This window comes from Anastrepha ludens, chromosome 2 (genome assembly GCF_028408465.1).
Source record: "Anastrepha ludens isolate Willacy chromosome 2, idAnaLude1.1, whole genome shotgun sequence".
In the NCBI taxonomy this organism is placed as follows: Eukaryota; Metazoa; Arthropoda; class Insecta; order Diptera; family Tephritidae; genus Anastrepha; species Anastrepha ludens.
In genome coordinates this window covers 140,759,336-140,779,907 of record NC_071498.1, presented here as the reverse complement: position 1 = coordinate 140,779,907, position 20,572 = coordinate 140,759,336, and the positions used below count along the sequence as shown (strand labels likewise).

The 20,572-nt window shown below is 37.8% G+C and overlaps 2 protein-coding genes across 2 annotated transcripts; one reads left to right on the top strand and one right to left on the bottom strand.

Annotated features, from left to right (window-relative positions):
* Positions 1 to 639: 639 nt before the first annotated feature.
* LOC128855453 (transcription elongation factor B polypeptide 3) lies at positions 640 to 9,435 on the top strand. The gene is made up of 8 exons (XM_054090362.1): positions 640 to 1,094; positions 3,097 to 3,891; positions 6,815 to 7,357; positions 7,416 to 7,642; positions 7,713 to 7,807; positions 7,867 to 8,066; positions 8,144 to 8,435; positions 8,511 to 9,435. Exons 1-8 carry the CDS (start codon positions 1,017 to 1,019, stop codon positions 8,588 to 8,590), a joined length of 2,310 nt encoding a protein of 769 aa, XP_053946337.1. The 5' UTR covers positions 640 to 1,016; the 3' UTR covers positions 8,591 to 9,435.
* A 7,809-nt stretch (positions 9,436 to 17,244) lies between these two features.
* On the bottom strand, positions 17,245 to 20,572 carry LOC128855452 (TAF5-like RNA polymerase II p300/CBP-associated factor-associated factor 65 kDa subunit 5L). The gene is made up of 7 exons (XM_054090361.1): positions 20,371 to 20,572; positions 20,141 to 20,307; positions 19,229 to 20,080; positions 18,854 to 19,135; positions 18,496 to 18,796; positions 18,090 to 18,436; positions 17,245 to 18,019 (listed from the first exon to the last, which is right to left on the bottom strand). Exons 1-7 carry the CDS (start codon positions 20,473 to 20,475, stop codon positions 17,872 to 17,874), a joined length of 2,202 nt encoding a protein of 733 aa, XP_053946336.1. The 5' UTR covers positions 20,476 to 20,572; the 3' UTR covers positions 17,245 to 17,871.

Genomic DNA, 20,572 nt, shown 5'->3' with positions numbered 1-20,572 from the left:
GTAAAACTCTTTTCCGTGTTAAAACCATTGAACCCAAAATTAAAACGTCATATGCGTGTATGTAGTAAGCAGGCTCAATAACCCCCATTCCCATCATTAACACTAAACTCAAGTACTTAATTTTTGTTTTCATTTGCAGGCATCCGGCAACACCATACTGTTGTAATTCCAATCTTCTTCTTGTTCGCGCTTAAAATTGGAATGTGATTGCATAGGCAAATGAATTTGCATTTAATTTTAATAGATATAATTAGAATATTAGCATAGAAATCGATAAAAACACGCGTGTGAGTGTATATTTGGTGATTTATAGTGAAATGTTAAAAAATATAGAGTGTAATGTGGCAAATTATAGTGATGTTCCCAAGGGCATTTTGAATGTAAATAATTAAAAAAATATTATTTCCCGATTAATTTAAAGTTATAAAGAGTGTTCCTTAACACCTCACTAACATCTCCACCAAGTTTCATTAAAAAAAACATTATAGTTTGCCAGAAATTCCAAAATAGGCATTGTTCTAAATTCCAGCCGTTTGTTTGTGCATTAACACGTACTGTTTATACCTGGGCTTATAATTTTCATATACTAACCTGTGCGCAATGCAACTATGTGCTATTTCCATCCTTTGAACATACCTCTCCAACGTCAATGAGTGTCAGGCGAAATTTCATTTCTTTTTTGGCATTAGTGAAAGAAAATTCGATGTGATTGTTGGCAAGTTGTGGAGAAATAGAGATTTTATTATATTAATGATCTCATTCAAGACTAATATTCGTTAGAAATGGTGAAAAATATAATGTGTTTTTAAAACGCGTCTTCGATTGCTTAATCGTTAGTACAGATGATCGCTGAAACGTAATTTTCTTTGTGGTCTTTCGTTTTGGCTGAAGAGACGAATCTCCACACCTAGTCAGACAGACTGGCAATTACACGTATAGAAAAGCAAATCGTTAACAAAAGAAACAAGCCTGCGTTAATTATCGACTAAGTTTTCCCACTAGAGGCGGTTGGAAAAATGTCTTCTGCATCAATATTGAGTGTAATTGAACATTACCAAAAGAGTATCGAGCATTCCCAGGATGATGAAGGCAGAGTAAGTGATTATGGTGGTCAAAGCACAACTCTGAAAACCTTGCTAGAAGTATTATTATGCTTAAGGCCCAAAATTGCATTAAAGAAAATTTTGTGGCTGGGTTAGTTTGGTTATACATATATGTAGGTATGTATTTGTATATAAAATATTTCCCGAATTCTCGTAATGAACTACATATCGCTTATTTGTTGCAAGAGTGTCATAATCCAAAAACAAAAAAAAGTATGCAGAAATGACCACAAGCTCTTCCTTTATGCGGTGTACAAATTTTCATGGTGATATCAAGTAATATCTCATTAGATGGAAATTTGTCTTTGTTTACTTAGGGCGGTATAGTAAACATCCAAGTGTATTATGACTATTTCTTATTGTAAAAACGTAATAACTTGTAATGCACATCAGCTGAAAGTGAATCAAGGTCGAAAGTTATCTGTAGCTAATGAAGTTTACAAATTTTAATATTAAGAAGTTCATCGACTTGATGAAATTTGTATATTCATTTTGCAAGTGTTGAACTTTCCCATATATTTTTAGAGAATGCTGTTGAAGTGAAAGTCCTTGGCAGAATCTTGCTATTGTCTCTTTCGATTGCAAGCGAAACATGGACTAGAGCGAATATCAGCTAAATTCAATTTGAAGGAAAGGAGTTTATATCATTGAATGTAAATTTTTTCACGGATTTTATAAAGGGTTTTCCAATAACAGGTGTTAGGTTTTAAACAGGAAAGATTTTTAACGATTTTTTATGGTTGGAATTGGGTGGAATTGATCTGGACAACGTTTATTTTCAATTCGACGGCGCTACGTGCCACCCAAGCAACGAAACTATTGATCTTTTACGTGTTATCTCTCGAAGACGTGATCACAATTGTCCACCGTGATCTTGTGACTTTTTTCTTTGGGGTCAAGTGAAAGAGAAGGTTTACGCCAACAGCCCAGGGTCGATTCAAGACCTGAAAGATTGAATTCGTGAGGCTATCGAGGACATAGGGCAGCCACTTTGCAATTCGGCTATGGAAAATTTCATGAAAAGGATATTGTCCTGTAAGCGTGGTCGTGGTGATCATTTGCCTGATGTTATTTTCCACTATTAACGGCATATCTTCCTCTTTACAATGGAATAAACATCCGATAATTCATATTAAAAAGTAGCATTTTTTTATGAATATCAAAATAGCACCTCTTTTTGGAAAACCCATTATTCAAATGTCATCTTTTTCTTAAATTTTGGGCTCTTAACTAAAATTGCCCCAAACATTAGGCAGTCTAACCAACCATTGTCACGTATGTATGTATGTATATATGTACATATGTATACGTAACGCGTAACAAAACGAAAGTATCTCATAGCAATCATAGCGTCTCCGCTCATTCGTCCGTCCATGGTAGTCGGTTCTAGGTTACCGGAACGACCCGGATTTATTTCCAGCCAAGGGCTGTCACTCCAGCAGCAGTCGCCGCATATGTATGGGGAATGTTCATGCTGCTACAACAACAACAACATCTCAGCATTTTGACCAGTTTAGACTATTTTTCTTATTTGAATGTTCACTATTTTTATAAAAATACAATTAAATTTAGATCATTGCCTAACAAAAACAAATAAATCCAAGCTTCACACCTTTACAAAATTATAAAAATTCTCCAAACCTTTTTATTACAATTAAATATAATTTATAGAAAATTTTATGGCATGGTGTTTTGTAACTTATTCGATTTTAATTTAATAAAAATCATATTTGAAGTTGCTCATTTTCTCCATATAAAAAAAATTTCGTGAATTTCTTAATTAGTTAAAATGTTCAACACCGTCAGGTGTGAAAGGAACTGCATCTTTTAACAACTTTATAATTCTTGCCTAATTGCCTACGGGCCTATAGTTTAGGTCCTTTCTATATTAGGGTAATGATATGTGGATATATAAAAACAAACTTATTAAAAATTTGTATATTATCTACAAAGATATTTCTTTTAAGAACAAAATATGTAAATTTATTTCTAGCTTCTGCACTGCATTAACAAACTGTATAGATTGCCGGTAAAGGTGGAACATTTGCAGCAAACTGGCGTTGGCAAAACAGTCAACTCTTTACGCAAATATAATGGAGAAATAGGTGTTGCTGCTAAAGCTTTGGTCACCAAGTGGAAAGCCATGGTGGCGGCTGAGGAGGAACCAATGGACACCAGTAATTGCCAAAGCACCGACTGTGATGATGAGAACAATGCCAACGGGCATGGTTCAAGCGATGATGACCACTATAATCACAATCATACTCAAAATAAAAATACAGCTCAAGAACCAAATAATTTAAGTGAAAATACGTCGAAAGATCGACAATCTAATCATAGGGATAAAATCAGTTCGGAACATAAATCTAAATCCCAAAATGACGAGAGTTCTCACAAAAGTTCGCATTCATCATCGAAACACAAAAGGCATCTTGGACAAGAGGACAAAGAAATGCCATTTTCGAAAAAATCAAAACATGATGAACCAGACAATGGAGTTAAGATTCGGGAAAGTGAACAGCATAAGTCGTCACGCGAGAAATCGGAACGACAACGTGATCGCAGTGAGAAACAAAGCTCGAGAGGGGATGGAAAAAGTAACGCTTCCAATAACTCACACCATAAAAATGGTGGTGATTCTAGAGATAAGAAAGACAGTCAGAAGATTGAAAATACAAGCTCGTCTAAACACCACGCAAATCACTTGCCAGAGAAGGCAAGAAAACATGGTGACAGTGAAAAGCACAGCTCATCTAAGGAGAAAGATAAGCACGAACGATCGCGAGAGGTATGTTGCAAACTGCTTTTGTCATTGCCAAAATAATTATGTACATATATCCGTTTAGATAGATAGATTTCTTCTGGGCTTGAACTTCGACCTCATGGTCTTTTGTGTCATCTGCTCATGAGAGTACCTCATCCAGACCCAGTTCCCTTCTCCGCGCTACAGTGCTACATTCAAGGAGAAGGTGCATTGAAGTCTCATGGGATTGGCCGCAGAAACGACAAGAGCCAAGGGGCCATATCCCGATCAGGTGCATATGGCTGCATAGTGTGCAGTGGGCTGTGATAATCCCTGTGAGCATTATCAGCTTATGCTTGGGGAGTGTTTTGAGTTGTTTTGAGTTTTCGAAACCTCTTTTGGTTGTACCCCCTCACTCAGTAAAGATTTCCACTGGCGTAGTTACATAGTTTGGTGCCAGCGAACCTATCTTAGCCCTAGCTCTTCATTCCTAAGTTTCTCCCTGATAGTGTGTTGCCCCATAGCAAGGAAGGCCTCGGGTCCTATTATCTCTCTCGCCAATGCGTCCGCTACTTCGTTCCCAGTTATACCCATGGGACCTGGGACATAAATTAGCCGGATGCGATTGTGCGCTCTTTGTAGATTCAGTTTCTTGATAAACTCAAGGATCAGTGAGGACTTAATTTTAAGAGGATGATAGAGCCTTGAGTGCCGCCTGAGTGTCGCTCAGAATGGCAATTCGCTCATTCCGGGAACACATAGACATGTGGCATACATATCCGCTTAGAAGCTGCTTGGCAATATTACCCATTGGCACAGAATGTTTGGTTCTGGGGCCATATATTCCAGCGTCTGTGCCTTCTGGTGTCTGTTGAACTATTATTGATACAAATTTTCGGTAGCGAATAGAACTGAGTATTTTTCTTAAATTTTCTTTTTCTTTTATTGGGATTTTTTCCTGTTATTTGCAAAAATGCAATATATATGAATATTTAAACTATACGATATGAGGCTAAAATGTAAAAAATGAATTTTTTTCTTGTGTTTTCTGTAAGGTGAAGTCATCTTGTGAACTCGATGTCCAGCATTCGTTCCATCTTCTGGGTGGTCGTTCTTGTGGCCTTCTAACATTAGGTTTAGCTTTCATAACTACTTCGGGTATTCTGTCAGAGTGTACCCTTTCAATATGATTTCGTCAATTTCAAGAATTAAGTCAAGATTTCAAAAATTTAATTGCCGAGCTGTAGACAGAAAGTGATAATGCAGTTTTTGTATATAAAAATTATGATATTTAATTACTTTAAGAGACTAAATAGACTTTTCTCAGTCCAAGCGTAGGTTTAAATAAAAAAAAAAATTAATAATTGGCGCGTACACTTCTGTTAGGTGTTTGGCCGAGCTCCTCCTCCTATTTGTGGTGTGCGTCTTGATGTTGTTCCACAAATGGAGGCACCTAAAGTTTCAAGGCGATTCCGAACGGCAGAGGAGCTTTTTCATGGCCGAAATACACTCGGAGGTTTGCCATTGCCTGCCGAGGGGCGACCGCTATTAGAAAAATGTTTTTATTAATTTTGCTTTCACCGAGATTCGAACCAACGATCTCTCTGTGAGTTCCGAATGGTAATCACGCACCAACCCATTCGGCTACGGCGGCCGCCAGCGTAGGTTTACTACAACTTTTTCATGATTTTATTATAAATATACCCTTTAACTCTTAAAAATAGGAAGAAAAGACCAAACATTTATTTGAGCTATCGTTAGAATTAGGTAGTTTGAAACGTCATAATTAGAAGGGCGGAACTGGTTATCGTTAAGCTACTATTTTGCCTACGTCCGTAAAATCAGATCACAGTCAAGTTTCCTATCCACTCAAGTTATTTTTTATTCCATTATAATTCGTCTCTATCTTTCTTTGCTATGTATTTTTAGAAATTTGTGTTTGTATTTCAAAAATCTATCACTTATTTCATTTGAAAGGTGCCACACAATTTCTGCACGTGAATTAGATAATTACGCATTAGGTCTGTTCATGTAAAAATTATCCAGCAACTTGCAGATAACTTAATTTCCGAAAATTCGCCCTCATAGAGAAAAATATCAAAAAAAAAGTACATGAACGCAAAGCCAGTAACAATTTGCAAGTTTTACGAATAGCTGATTTAAAATGTTGGCGGGAAAAATCGTAAAGAGTAAACATTTCTTCAGCTACCTCGTATTAAACTAAAAAAAATAAAGTAAATAAAATTCTTAAAATCACATGATTTGATTTTGTCCCCAATAATTTGTTCCATTCATCACCACTCTCAGATGAACATTCCATCAGCAGTAGTATTATTGTGGCAATAACAGCTTTCTTCATATTCTCCTTGCTTCCTTGCATATATTGCCAAATTAGTTAATAACCAAGAAGTGCAAGCATAAAACACAAAAGATACCTTCAATGCTTCTGATTCGTATTTCGGAAACTGCAGCAACGGTGACTGGAGGCTGTGGTTCAGAAGAACGTGTTGCAGCACTCTCAAAATCATTGACCGATTCCTATTTAATATATGACTTCTAATAAACTTTTTTATCTAAAATATATTTACATGCATTCTGCATTTTAATCACCATTTTTATTTAAATTTAGAACTTTGGCTGAATTCGTGTTTATTTTTACTTTGCGCTCAGCTGTTTTTCTCACTTGCAAATTCTTACAAGTAAAAATTTATACAGCAACTTCCCCTCAATATGAAATGTCATTTTGCTCTCTCACTCTCCCCTACTTTGCAAGTTTTTTGGGTACACGAACACCAAGACGTGATAATTTGTACCAATTGTAACAACAACAATTCTTACAAATTATTTGCTCCTTGAACAGACCTTTTGTTGTAAATTATTATGTACAACATTTATGGCGTAGTTAAGGTTTTCATTATCGAAATTCCAAATTTTATTGAACTAATTTCAAATATTTGTTTCATTGAAGAACAAGCACGACAAAAATAAATCGTCATCCAAAAACACGTCACATCGTGAAAAACATCACAAATCGTCCACATCACATTCGTCGATCAGCAGTAGTAAGCCTTCGACAACAACCATCGAAAAACCTACTTCGTCAGCATCACATACGCAGGCACCAGATAGCAGCAGCAGCAGCAGCAGGAAACGTCAACACGACAGTGACTCGAACGATGCGTCCCCACCCAAAGTTAAGGAGTTGAAAAAACCAAAAACTATTAAATTAAAAACGATAGCTACGGATAATGAGGATGAAGCCGATGGCGACGATGGCATTGATTCTTCGATGGGCGCGAATTTCGCCGATGTACTGGGGATGCTTAATATGCCAACAAAGAAGTCGAAAAAATCGTTAAATATTAACAAATCGCCCACTTCTAGTACGCCCAGCAAGAGTACTGCCAATGACAAACCGAGCAGTAGCAACAGCTCCAATAAGAATGCTAGAAACGAATACAAACCAAGTTCTATATCAGCAGCGTCATCTACGCCAAGGCCAATAGATGAGGTTTGTTCAGCAAACATTTTTGTAAATTATAAAATTGAATTTTACCAATTCATTACAGAAACCAGAGCTTTTGTCAGCCTCTGCAAAATTGGCCCCGCTCGATCCCAGTATTGCGCTTGAGCTACCAACGATTTCAGCCAATTACAAACCGCTCCCACATAATAAGACTGTAATGGATTGTGTTTATCGAAATAGTGGAGCCGTGATTAGCACCCCTAAGCCGCCTGTGCGTACACTTACCGATGCAGAAGCCCTCAGCCATGGCATCTCTTCGAAAACAATGCGGTAAGCATCGCTGGCATATTTTATATAAAGACACGATTGCATTGATTCCTTTGTTTTCATGAAAATTTAGTACAAAAATTTACTCGGGTATCAAGACTGGACAAGTATTACAAGTGCCATCACTGTTTGATCTATGCATACGCATACTGCAAAAGAATATCGATGGTGAGACATTAATAGTTATGAAAAAATATAACCCATTTTAATCTAAGCTTCATTTACAGCGCTGGAATACACTGGTGGTGTACCTTTCGAGGTGTTACGTTCTGTTTTGGAGCGCGCTACACCACAACAACTTCTTACCTTTGAAGAATACAATCCATATTTGATGGAAGACAGCGATTGTTTGTGGCAGATTCACGTACAACGAAACTTCCGTTCAAAAAAGCGGCTGGAAATGGAATCTTGGCGTGAAATGTTTTTGGTATGCCTGCACCCCAACCATTAATAATATGTTTTATCTTTCCATTTTCCACACTTTCTTTTGTGTATTCTCTCTAGCGTTGTGAGGAGGAAAAGGAGCAAAAATTGAATAGTCTTACAGAGACTATCAAACAGTCACAGAAAATAATCGCTGCACCCGTGCGCAAGACCCAACTGGCATTTGTGGATTCAATGGTGAAACCGCCACGCAATGTACTGCGCAAACAGGAGCAGTATGGCACAAAGGCCAAGCTAGTTGCCACACCGGCTGCACGTGTTGCAGCACTCTCAAGCGTCACGCCGAATGCAGCCAAAGTGGGTGATACGCGTCTGCGAGTAGCGGCTACTGTGCGGGACGCAGCGCAAGTTTGTAAGCATAATGAACAAATAAATATAAAGTATGCATTTGTATTCAACTCAATCAATTATTTTCTATATTTTCCAGCTCATGCGCCTTTGCGTGCGAAGAAGGCGCCACTTATGGCCAAGACACTGCAGTTCATGCGTGGACGCCACAAGCGTTAAGTTAACTTAGTCCGAACTCAACAATTTGTGTTTGTTTACTTTTTTTTCAATTAGACTTAGTTTGAAAAAAATTTACTGTTTATGCACGTGTTAATGAAATTACAATGTTTCAATATGATTATGTAGCTAAACATATACAGGGTAGTCCAACTAACTCACCAATGGCGGCTTTGATTACATGTTTCAACTTTTGAATCGTTTATGACTAGTCATCGGCGCCAACAAAAAAATTGTCTAATCGAGTGAAATCACAGCTTGTAGGCGTCCAATTGGCATCACTGATTTTTGCTCAAGAAAAAAAGCACCACACTTTAGTTTAGTTTAAACATAAAATAAATTCCTGATTCCCGCCAGGATGATATTTTATGATGTAAAAGTAAAAGAGAATCAGTTGTTCAATTTAAAAACTCTAGATTGATCACCCTGTACGATCAAGCACATGTATACTCTTCGAACATTACAAGATTATGAGAAATGTTTTAAATTTATTGGATAAAACCATGATAATTCATCAGTAAAAACGTAGCATCACACATACATGTACACTCAAATATGCATACATAAATGTATATACATATATAGATATATATAAGTATATTTTAAACATAATTATGGGTAAATGTAAGATTTCTGAATTTTGTGGTTAAATATTGTGTTAAATAATTTACTTATCTACTAAAATATTAATAAGCGATTATAAAGCAGTTACATATTTACACACAAATGTGTAATGCACGCACTACGGCTGTGCTAATTGTTAAAACCGTGTAAAAAACAACAACATTATTTAAAGGGGTAGCGTTAAAGTAGGAAATTTTTGAATAAATACCACACATAAAAATGAATATTATTTTTTTTTTATTGAATTAAATTTATAATAAATTATAAAATTTAATAGTTAGCTTACAGCGCTAGCTACCGGGGCTATTGGCTGGGTCTATAATGCAAAAATAGCAGATTAATCTCAACGTTGATGGCTCGAATGTAATCTATATATATCAAAGAAAGTCATGAGAACGGCTGCACCGATTTGGCTGAAAATTGGTGGAGAGGTAGCTTAGAACCAGGAGACAGACATAGGATATTTTTTATCCCATTCGAACGCGTTTACGTGAAGTCATTTTATAGTATGTGGTAAACGCATCTGATATGGAATAACAAAACGCAAATGATAGCTAAACGTAATTTTGTCTGTGGTTAAGTAGAAAATTTGATAATATAAATTTTGGCATAAATATATAATCACAGTAATTTGTATTCTCTTTGAATCATCATTATCAATGCCGCGACCAAGACGATCGAATCTTTCCCGACAAAGCCGTAATGCAAGAAGGATATGAAACATTGCGAATGAAACGACTGAAGAAGCACAAGGAATTGCCCGTGAAGAGCGCCGCGTTAGTATGGCTCGACTTCGTGCTTCTCAATCACACGAGCAAAGCGAGGCAGCCCGTGAAACGGCTCGGTTGGCAATGCGAATAACAAAGATCAACAAGTAGATTTAGTAGTACAAACGAATGTACCACTGTTGAATCGCCAACACAAAGAAGTTTATGACACATTAATGAAGGCAGTTGATGATGGAAATGGTGTTTTATTGTATATTTCCTTGATCCCCTGGTGGAACTGGTAAGACATTCCTCATGTCAGGAATTTTAGCCACTGTTCGTGCGAAATCCAACATTGCGCTTGCAGTTGCCTCTTCTGGAATAGCAGCCACATTGTTAGAAGGATGCCCTGCGGCTCATTTAGCATTAAAATTGCCGTTAAATCTGCAAAAAATTGGAAAACCAACATGTAAAATTTCAAAAAACTCAGCAATGACCAAAGTTTTATCAGCATCGAAAATCATCATCTGGGACGAATGCACAATGGCGCATAAACGTGCATTAGAAGCACTTAACCGAACATTGAAAGATATACGCAATGACTCGAGATATTTTGGAGGCGCAATGATTTTACTGTCTGGCGACTTCCGCCAAACACTGCCAGTAATTCCAAGATCAACGGCTGCTAACGAAATAAACGCTTGCCTCAAATCATCGAATCTATGGCGCTATGTGAAGAAACTTCAGCTGACAACAAACATGAGAGTTGCATTACTTAATGATACATCTACTGAAGATTTCTCTGAGCAATTACTGACTATCGGTAATGGTCGAGTACCTGTCGACGAATCGAGCGGATTGATTTTATTTCCTCAGAATTTCTGTAACTTTGTCTCATCGAAAGACGAACTTATCAATTAAGTATTCCCAACCATCATTAATAACTACAAAAATAATGAATGGTTGAGTGAGCGAGCAATTTTAGCGGCTAAGAATAAAGATGTAGATGACCTAAACTGCATAATTCAAAATGGTATCATTGGAACAATGCTTTCATTCAAATCCATTGACTGTGTAATAAATGAAGATGAAGCCACCAACTATCCCATTGAATTTTTAAACTCCTTGGATGTGCCTGGCTTACCACCGCACAATTTACGCCTAAAAGTTGGCTCCGTAGTAATCATGCTTCGAAACATAAGCCCACCAAAACTTTGCAACGGTACGCGTTTGGTGGTAAATGAATTGATGAACAATGTGATTTACGCGACAATACTCAAAGGAAAATTCGAAGGTGAAGAAGTTCTCATTCCGAGGATCCCGATGATCCCAACCGATCTCTCGCTTGAGTTTAAAAGACTTCAATTTCCGATGCGTCTTGCAATCAATGTTTCTCACATGGTCAATTATATGTGGCATGTTCACGGGTCGGGAAACCATCTGCGTTGTTTGTTTTTGCACCATATAATAAAACAAAAAATGTCGTGTATCACAAGGTGCTTAACTGAAGAGTGCAATCTATTAAAGCTTCATTGAAATACTTGATTAATAAAAAAAAAAGAAAATCAAAAATCTGTTTTTTTATTGCCTCTAGGGCGGAACAAAGTTCGTCGGGTCAGCTAGTTATACATAAATATGAGTTGTGGGAGTTTTCAGTAGGTAGATTGGGTTGCGATCAATTCTGTGAAGTACCAGGCATTCGGGAGGATGTTTGACCGTGAGGCGTTGCTGCTTTGACAGTTGACAGTTTGATTGCTTAGCAGTTGGGAATGTGTTACGTTTGTGTGGCCAAGGCGAAGGCGCGAGAAAACAAAATTTTTTTCTTATCCAATTGTAGTTTGGTATATGGCAGGTGTGCTATTTGTGTTTATGATTGAGTAGTGGTGATGTTGAGTATGGCGCTTTGTTGTGCCTGGCACTGTGGGAGACTAGCTCGCAAGAGATCAAGATTTTTGGATTGTTTACAGTCGGAATTGGTGTGCCATCGACTTTTACCTTAAGTGGCAGTTTGACCTCGTTTGGCCAGGTGGTAAAGAGGGTCGCCGTGGACTTCGTGAGGGAAAGTTGTAGGTTCCTCGCAGTGAAGAAGCGAGAAAGGCAGGCCAGGTAGTCATTTACCTTGACGCACAGGTCATCAACGACATTTCCCGACGCCATTATCATGCAGTCGTCGGAGCAGGAGACCAGGGAGAGTCCCTAAAGACATGCGCAACGCAGTGAACGTCCAAATGAGGCGGTACCATCAGAACACATCAAGAAAATCGCATATCGCAAAATTCATGTTTTTTTGTGGAGATAATCGTCCGAATGAGTCGATAATTTAAAGACTAGTGAAATCATTTCAAGAAACTGATTATGTCTATTGAATCTTATTATGGAAATGGCAGATCTTTATGAAAAGCACATCGCGAAATTTGTGATTTTTTGTTGGAAAGAAATGCCAAATTTTAAGAAGCTAGCTCATGCAAGGTACCTCGGAGTAATACTAGACAGTAAATTGCTGTGGAAGCGCAATGTTGAGGGTGAAAAAGGCCAGTAACGAGTTGTACGCATGTAAAAGAATGCTGGGCGTTACTTGGGGTCTATCACCCTCTCTGATGCATTGGTGCTACACGGCAGTAGTTAGACCGATATTGCAGTATGGGGCATTAGTATGGTGTATTGCGACAAGAAAACTGACATACTTAATGCCACTGGAAAGGATTCAGCGCCACACTGCTCTGTGCATAACAGGAGCGATGAAAGCCACTCCAATGGCGGCGCTGGAAATGATACTCAGCATGCCACTTATTGACCTTATGGCGGAAAACCTGGCAGTGAAATCCGCAAGGAGGTTGGTCGCTGCTGGAGTATTCACCTGCAAAACCTTCGGTCACAGCTCAATAGAAAAGTGGAGCTCAGATTGCACAGACTACATGACTCCGTACTTTCGTTGGAAGAGAAGGTGCCGCACTAAAATTGAAGAGGAGGGATGGCACAAAGGCATGAAGCCTGGCCATAGAACTTTTCACATCTATGCAGACGGCTCTAAAACTTTAGACGGAGTGGGAGCGGATATTTACTGCTCAAAACTAGAGATAAGGCAGCCTATCAAGCTGCCTGACCACAGCAGTATTTTCCAAACGGAAGTTTTAGAACAAGAAAGAACTTAACAATTAATATATACGTGGGCAGTCAAGCAGCAATAAAAGCAATAAGCTCATATTGTATTCAGTTCAAAATTGTTCGACGGAGCAGGGAGGCCATAGAAAGGCTAGCCACTAACAGTAGGCTGCATATCTACTTGGTACCTGGTCACAAAGTCATTACGGGGAACAAAATAGTAGATGAGATAGCAAAAAGTGCTGTTAGACTACCTTTTGAACAAGAGAACGACATACCAAAACCGCTAAATACAATATACAATGAAAAGGCGAGTGGAAGCTAGGTGGAATAATCTCACCACATGCAAAACAGCAAAAGTCATGTATAGAACTAACGACAAAAAACTGACTCAATTTGTACTTGCGCTCTCGCGAAAGGACTGCAGAACTATCATAGGTATGCTAACAGATCATAATCTATTGGCTGCACATGCGTACAAGATAGGGATTGCTAACACGGGCAAATGCAGGAAATGCAGAGAGGATGTTGAGGAAACTTTAGAACAGCTCTGTGCGTTTGTCCGGCATTATCCAAAACGCGTTTAAAATGCCTGGGAACACCACACCACACAACAGTATTAAACAAATCTTTTAGAGTTCACTTGAGAATTTAATTCGTGCTTACACAATTTCATACATTAAATACAGGGTGGCTGATGAATTTTGCTACATTAAGAAACTCAAATAACTTTTTTTTAGTGTATGGAATTCATTTATTTTTTTTTCAAGTTGAAGGTCATTAAATTTTATTAAATGTAGCTTAACTAGTTTTAAAAATAATTGAATTTAAATGCCCCCCATGCTCGTTGACACAAGTGCGGCATCTTAGTAAAAAGTGGTTCATTGCTGCTTTGAGAGTTGCGACAGGAATAGCCGCAATTGTTGCCCGAATGGATTGTTTTAGTTCATCCAAATTTGTTGGCTTTGTTTTATAAACTTCTTGTTTACATAAACCCCACAAGAAAAAGTCAGGTGCAGTAAGGTCAGGCGACCTGGGGGGCCAACGAAATTCGGAGTTTCTTGAAATCAGTTTATTGGGAAATTTTCGTCGCAACTCTGTCATAACAGTCTGGGCTATGTGAGACGTTGCCCCATCTTGTTGAAACCACACAGAGTTGAAAGGAATTCTCTTTCGGCGTAGTTCTGGATAGAAAAATTCTTTCAGCATTTTCAAATAACGGTCTCCAGTAACCGTAACGGTGTGACCATTTTCTTCAAAAAAAATAAGGCCCGACAATACAGCGTGAAGAACCCGCACACCACACTGTCACGCGAAGAGGATGCAATTCCGTCTCGTGGAGTATCTGTGGGTTAGAAGTACTCCATATTCGACAATTTTGTTTGTTCACATTGCCGTTTAAATCGAAATGGGCCTCATCAGACATGAAAAGGCAGTTTAACATGTTTTGGTCTTCTTCCACCATTTGCAGGATCTTCTGGCAAAATTCCAAGCGAATCGGCAAGTCTGCTGCATTCAGTTTGTTAACCATTTGAATTTTGTAGGGAAATAAGTCTAAATCTTTGTGCATTATTGTTTGCAAAGACTGTCGGCTGACACCAAGTTGAGCAGATAAGCTTCTTGTTGAAACCCTTGGATTGCTTTGTATAGCTGCAGCTACAGCAGCGATCGTTTCCTCCGTCCGAACTGGTGGGTTTCGATGATAAGGCCTTCTTGCGACTGTTCCTTGCTCAGCAAAATTATTCACCAGTCTCATTATGGTCCATCTGCTCGGGGGATCGCCGCCAAACATCCGCCTGTACTCTCTCTGCACCAAAACTACGGACTCCAGTGCGTGGTAGCGGCGGACTATCCAAATTCTTGTTTGCGTGTCCCAGTTATCCATTTTAATACATTTTAAAGATCAATCTGCAAATTAAAACAAAAATGGAACAGATAACTTAAAAAGAAAAAAAGTTATTCAATTTTTTTTTGGTAGCGGCTTTCATCATCCACCCTGTATATTATAAGAAAAAAATTATTTAACGGCGAGAGCAAAATCTACCGAGTTTCAGAGACTTTGCCTGAGACTTATTTAAACGCTTCGCACATGCGCTGAAAAATCTCGCTCTATTTGGTGTATGAGATTCAAGAAAAAATCATTAAGTATTGAAAATAGTGCTAAAACAAAACCATTCGAGTAAACTTTTTTTCATATTTCGGAGCAGTTTGAGAAATTGCAATTTAAGTTTTTTTTAATAAATAATTATGTTTTAGTATCAGGTAATAACCGTATTTGTCGCCTGCGATCCATTTTTTACTAACAAAACTATTCAGGAAACAAATCAGCTGTTCACTAATCCGCGTAATAACCGTCTGTCACTCTACAATTTTAATCAGAATTAACTGTGCCGATAATCCCGATTAACGCTGCTGTCTGTCTCGACTATTATAGAAGTATTATGGATTGATATTCCCTGCCGCATTCATAATGTTTTTTTTTTTTAATATTTTATAAAATAAATTACAAAAATGTTTCCCTTTTGGTTGACTACGGCTTTTTTTGTTTCGTTTTATTCCTTTTTCACTATCGTTCCTTTGACAGCTCGTCTGTCACATTTATTTTGTACGATATTATGAAGGTTTAGAAGAACATTTATTATTTAGTAAAAAATCGTTAAATCAAATATTCAAAATTGTATTCAAGTAAAATAAGCGTGACAATAAGGCATTTTCTGAAACTTATGCAAAAAATAAATAAGTATTTTTACCATTAAATACTCCTAATAATTTATATTATGTAATTATAAAAAAATGCTGTAAATCAAAAGGCTGATACATTTACCACCTTTTTGTGTAATAACTTTTACCATAGATCCAAGCCCTTAGACATTATAAGCAAAACTTTCGTTGTAGTAATGGAAAGTCAACAGAAAATAAAAGGTCACCGAAGGATTAACATGCTCTAATTTCAGTTGTAAATATTTAGCCCGACACTAGGTATGTTCTTGTAAAAACTACCCATTAATTAAATTCCCAATACTTTGCTCAAAGAGAAAAATTAAAAAAAGGACATAAACGCAAAACCAGTAACAATTTGCTAGTTTGGCAGGAAATTTCACCAAAAATAAATTTTTTTTTACTTGAGCTACCTCGTATTAAATTAAAAAAAAAGTGTGTGTAGCGTAGTACACATAACATAAGTGAAATTTTCAAGGCAGACAAAGAAAGAGGGAGACACGAGAGAGAGAGAGACAGAGAAAGAAAATATATCTTAATAAATTCACAACATTTGTAGAGAATACAAATAGACAAAATTTACAAAAAACGGAGAAGGGTCCTCCGCTTTATAGTACGCGCCACCACTAGCCAGGAAACGGAAATAAATGCCAAAAAGTAGGCACCAAAAAACAACGCCAAAAAATTTGGGATCAAAAAACGCCCCAAACAATAGTCACCAAGGAAATATAACGCCAAAAAGGGGCACCAAAAATATATTTCCTACAAGGTTGCACCAACAAACAAGCGGCAAAAAGTAGGCAGTGTTATTTCACACTAAAAATTAGCAACCACAAGGAAAAACTTATAAAAAAAAGAAAGAAATATATATAAGGTATATATCTCTCTCTCCTTTTCCTCTACGTTATATCTTTGCCCTTGAAATTTTACTCTCCATTCTCTCTCGTCCAACGACGTTTAAGAAGTTTCACTTAAAAAAAAAAACAAAGCAAATAAAATGCTTCGGAATCACACGATTTCATTTTGTCTAGAATAATTTGTTCCATTTCATCATTGATGTCAGATGAAGAATATTCCATAAGCAATAACAATTCGCAAATTTTAATTCGTTTTTATTTTTACGTTGCCATCAACTGTTTTTCTCACTTGCAAATTCTTACAAGTTAAAATTTTATCCAGTAAAAACCTGCAACTTCCCCTCAATATGAAATGTCATTTTGCTCTCTCACTTTCTCCTACTTTGCAAGTTTTTTGGGTACATGAACACCAAAACTTGATCATTTGTAGCAACAAATTACAATTGTTACAAATTATTTGCTTCATGAACAGACCTGAACTGCTTCATGAACAGACCTGAACCGCTATGCAACTTTTTACATGAAAGTCAAATGTAATATCTTAATTAGTTCGTTTGTATTTGTTCTATTTTAGTAAGAGCTTAATAATTTAGTTTATATCAATCATTTAGATACTACAACTAGTACGAGAACAGAATTTTTGCTTATTCCTAAAATTAATTTGTTCAGGCCGCTGCACAGGGAAGATGCATAAAAAGAAGGTAGTTTCACTTGAAATTTTTTTACGCTTGCAGGGGTTCTTGAAGTTTCACAACTTGTTCATATTACTAGCAACGCTTCCAAATTGTTAATAGTTCAAATAAATTATGATATTTCGAAGTTTAAAAAACTGTAAACCGGCTTCCTTGTATTAGTATCTTCAGTATTTACAGCTTGTACGAGTAAATGCGCAACTAATTTTATTTCTATATTATTTCATAAAATTGAATTTAAGGCAGTTGAAAGAAAATTAATTAGCTTTTTTAATCTGGTCGCTATATTTCGATGACGAGAACTGTTATGGCATTGAGTGCGACTATCTTCTTTTCGCATCTTTGCTAGTAGTAGTAGAACAAAAACAAGAAGTAATTTATTTTGTTTTCGCTTTTGGTCTCTAGAATGTCCAAATCTATAAATAACCACTTACAATTAAGACAACACATAGATAATAAATGAAATCAGCTGCTCCACTACTACTAACTAATCAGTGTGCTTCGGTTCAGCCATTGCTGTTTTCAGAAATCTTACAGTTCATACCAGATACAATTTTAAATCCTAAGGGTAATATTTTGAAGCCTTAGCTGCCTATAGCACACACCATTTCATCTTGTTTACTAAATGCCACTTTCACCAGACGCTGACAATTGCTGCTCAGCGCCATTGCACGATTCAAAGCAGTTGAAGATGATGAGGAGGAATTTGTGCTACTGCCACTGCTGTTGTCACTGGAAAAGCCAAAAATATATTTACATATACAAATTTCGACAATTTGAAACTCATTCAAACAGTACTTACTTCATGGGCGATAACTTTTTTACATCCCACACGCGTAGAGTGCCATCACGACATACTGACGCCAAATGCCGACCGCTCTTACTCCATGAAATACTGTTTACGGTGGCTGTGTGATCTTTCAGCTCGTTAAGCTGCGCGCCTGCGGCCAAATCGAAAATACGTATTTTCAACTCTTCACCACCAGCGGCCAACATTTTGCCATCCGGACTGAATGCGATATTTGTTACGGGTTGCTTGCAATCGGAGAAGACACGCATTAGTTTACCACTTGTAACGCACCATAAACGCACGGACAGATCTGCAGAACCAGTGGCAAGATAATTACCATTCGGATGAAAAGCGATGCACTAAAAAAGTAATAATGCGTTTGTTGAGTTAAAGAGAACTTTTCTATTCACCTACTAACCTCCACATCCTGTGTGTGACCAACATAGGTTATTAGTGGAAAATCACGTTCCAGTGACCACAAACGCGCTGTGAGATCCTTTGAACCAGTAGCAATGTACATGCCTACCGGGCTCTCATCGAGACACCAAACTGGATATCGATGACCGCGATATATACATGCGCAACCATAGCTGTCAGCCCGCCAACTACGTAAGGTGCTATCTTTAGATGAGCTATAAAGGAGGGGATAATGTGCGGAGAAGCGTACGTCTGTTACACCAGCGCCATGACCACGCAACTGTATGCCACCATACTCATTGCTAAAATCGGAATTACGTAAGTCAAGTAATACAAATTCAGTTAACTGCCAAACTTACAAGGAATTGCTCTCGTATTTGCCAGCTTCGTATTTTCGTTTCAGTCGGTCGTTGTTATTGAGGCGCGCATGTTCTCTAACATCCAAGTCAATGTGATCTTCAGTCTCGGACTCCTCCGCACAAAGGTTGTTTAGCTCCCACCGACAAGCAGAATCCGCGAAGCGTGCGTATAGATTCTTCCCGCTACAAGTTTGCTGATTTAGCTGCCAAAGCTGCACCACTGAATTGTTAAAACCGGCTACTAAATGGCATTCACTGGCATCTACGTGAGCGGATGAAAGCCTGTGCACAGTAATGTGTTTATATGGAACAATATAAATATAATAAAAATAAGAGCAAAAATATAAAGAATATATTTATAAATTTTTCCCTCACCCTCTGCCGCGATCGGCTAATTTTATGAAATAGGGGTAGAGTGTTTGAGCCTTTAGCATCTGCTCATTGCATGCTTGCAAGGTTTGCAAGCTTTCTGCTACTTGTTGTGCTCGCAAATTTTTTATTTCATCAGAGATATTTTCCAACTTCTCAGTCTTGACCATTAAAACATCTGGAGGATCTTCCGCAATACGCTTAATACTCGAGCGTTCAGCAGCAACGTTAACTTTCGGTTTGACCTCAGGAAATTCAGTTTTTCCCTCCTCGTCATCTTCAGCGGCCTCAAACCCCAATATTATATTATCTTCGCTCCATTTGTGCACTTCATTATCGACAACGTGCACATGCATCCATGAATACAATAGATTGAGTATTAGTACATGCCCACGTTTTTCCAAATAATCCCGTAAAGTATCTACTACCGCTTCGGTAGTGTGTATCTCATATTTGGACGAACGGAATTGTGCAACATCTGGATCACTTTCGGCCGTCTCCAGTTTGGTGCAAGACGAGAGTGTTTGTATGAGCTTTATGAAATACATTAATTCGGGATCAACGGGCGTCTCACTCGACGGACTGACAAAGCGTATGCTGGTGTGCGGAGTGGTAGCGTTAGCTTGATCAGCATGCGTGTCATTCGAAACGGAACAGCCATTGATCTTCGTTGGCAAAGGCGCATCGTACGTTTCTACAGGCGACACTAATTGCGCATATTTTTTAAGTAACTCAACAGCAGCCTTTTGTTCGCGCGCTTTCATCAACTCCAGATAAAGATGGCACAACATAGGCGCATAGAAGCGTCGCAATTCTAGTCGTATAAAGTCGTTTTGTGCTTCAACAAATTGCGAAAAACTGTGAAAGTAATAAAGCTCGCTTAGCAGGACATTATTAGAATAGAGGTGGAAAACTTACCGCCCAAATTGTTGATCAACAATGTGATGATTGTTTGTGATGCAGAGTACATTGGAGAAGGCGAAGTTATTCCCACATTGTAGATCGAGATCCAGCATCTTTTGCACCATAAACTGTTGCTTATTCTGCAGTAGGAGGAAATCAGATTTTCGAAATTTCTCGCTACCCTGAAAGAGTGTTTTTGGCGGCGCTAATGGTAGAGGGAATATATTTGCTTCATGCATATTTACCACATAACTTTTCTGCTTTAGATAATATCCCAAAGAAGTGCGAAATAAATCATTTTTTGATTTCTTTACTTTGTTTCCACTACTTTTTTCACCCATTTCTGGCATTCCATACAAAATTTAGCAACAAATGCAGGATATTAGTTATGACAAAACGAAGAAACCGAAGGCGATTACCTGTTTGTTGCGGCTGATACAAAACAGA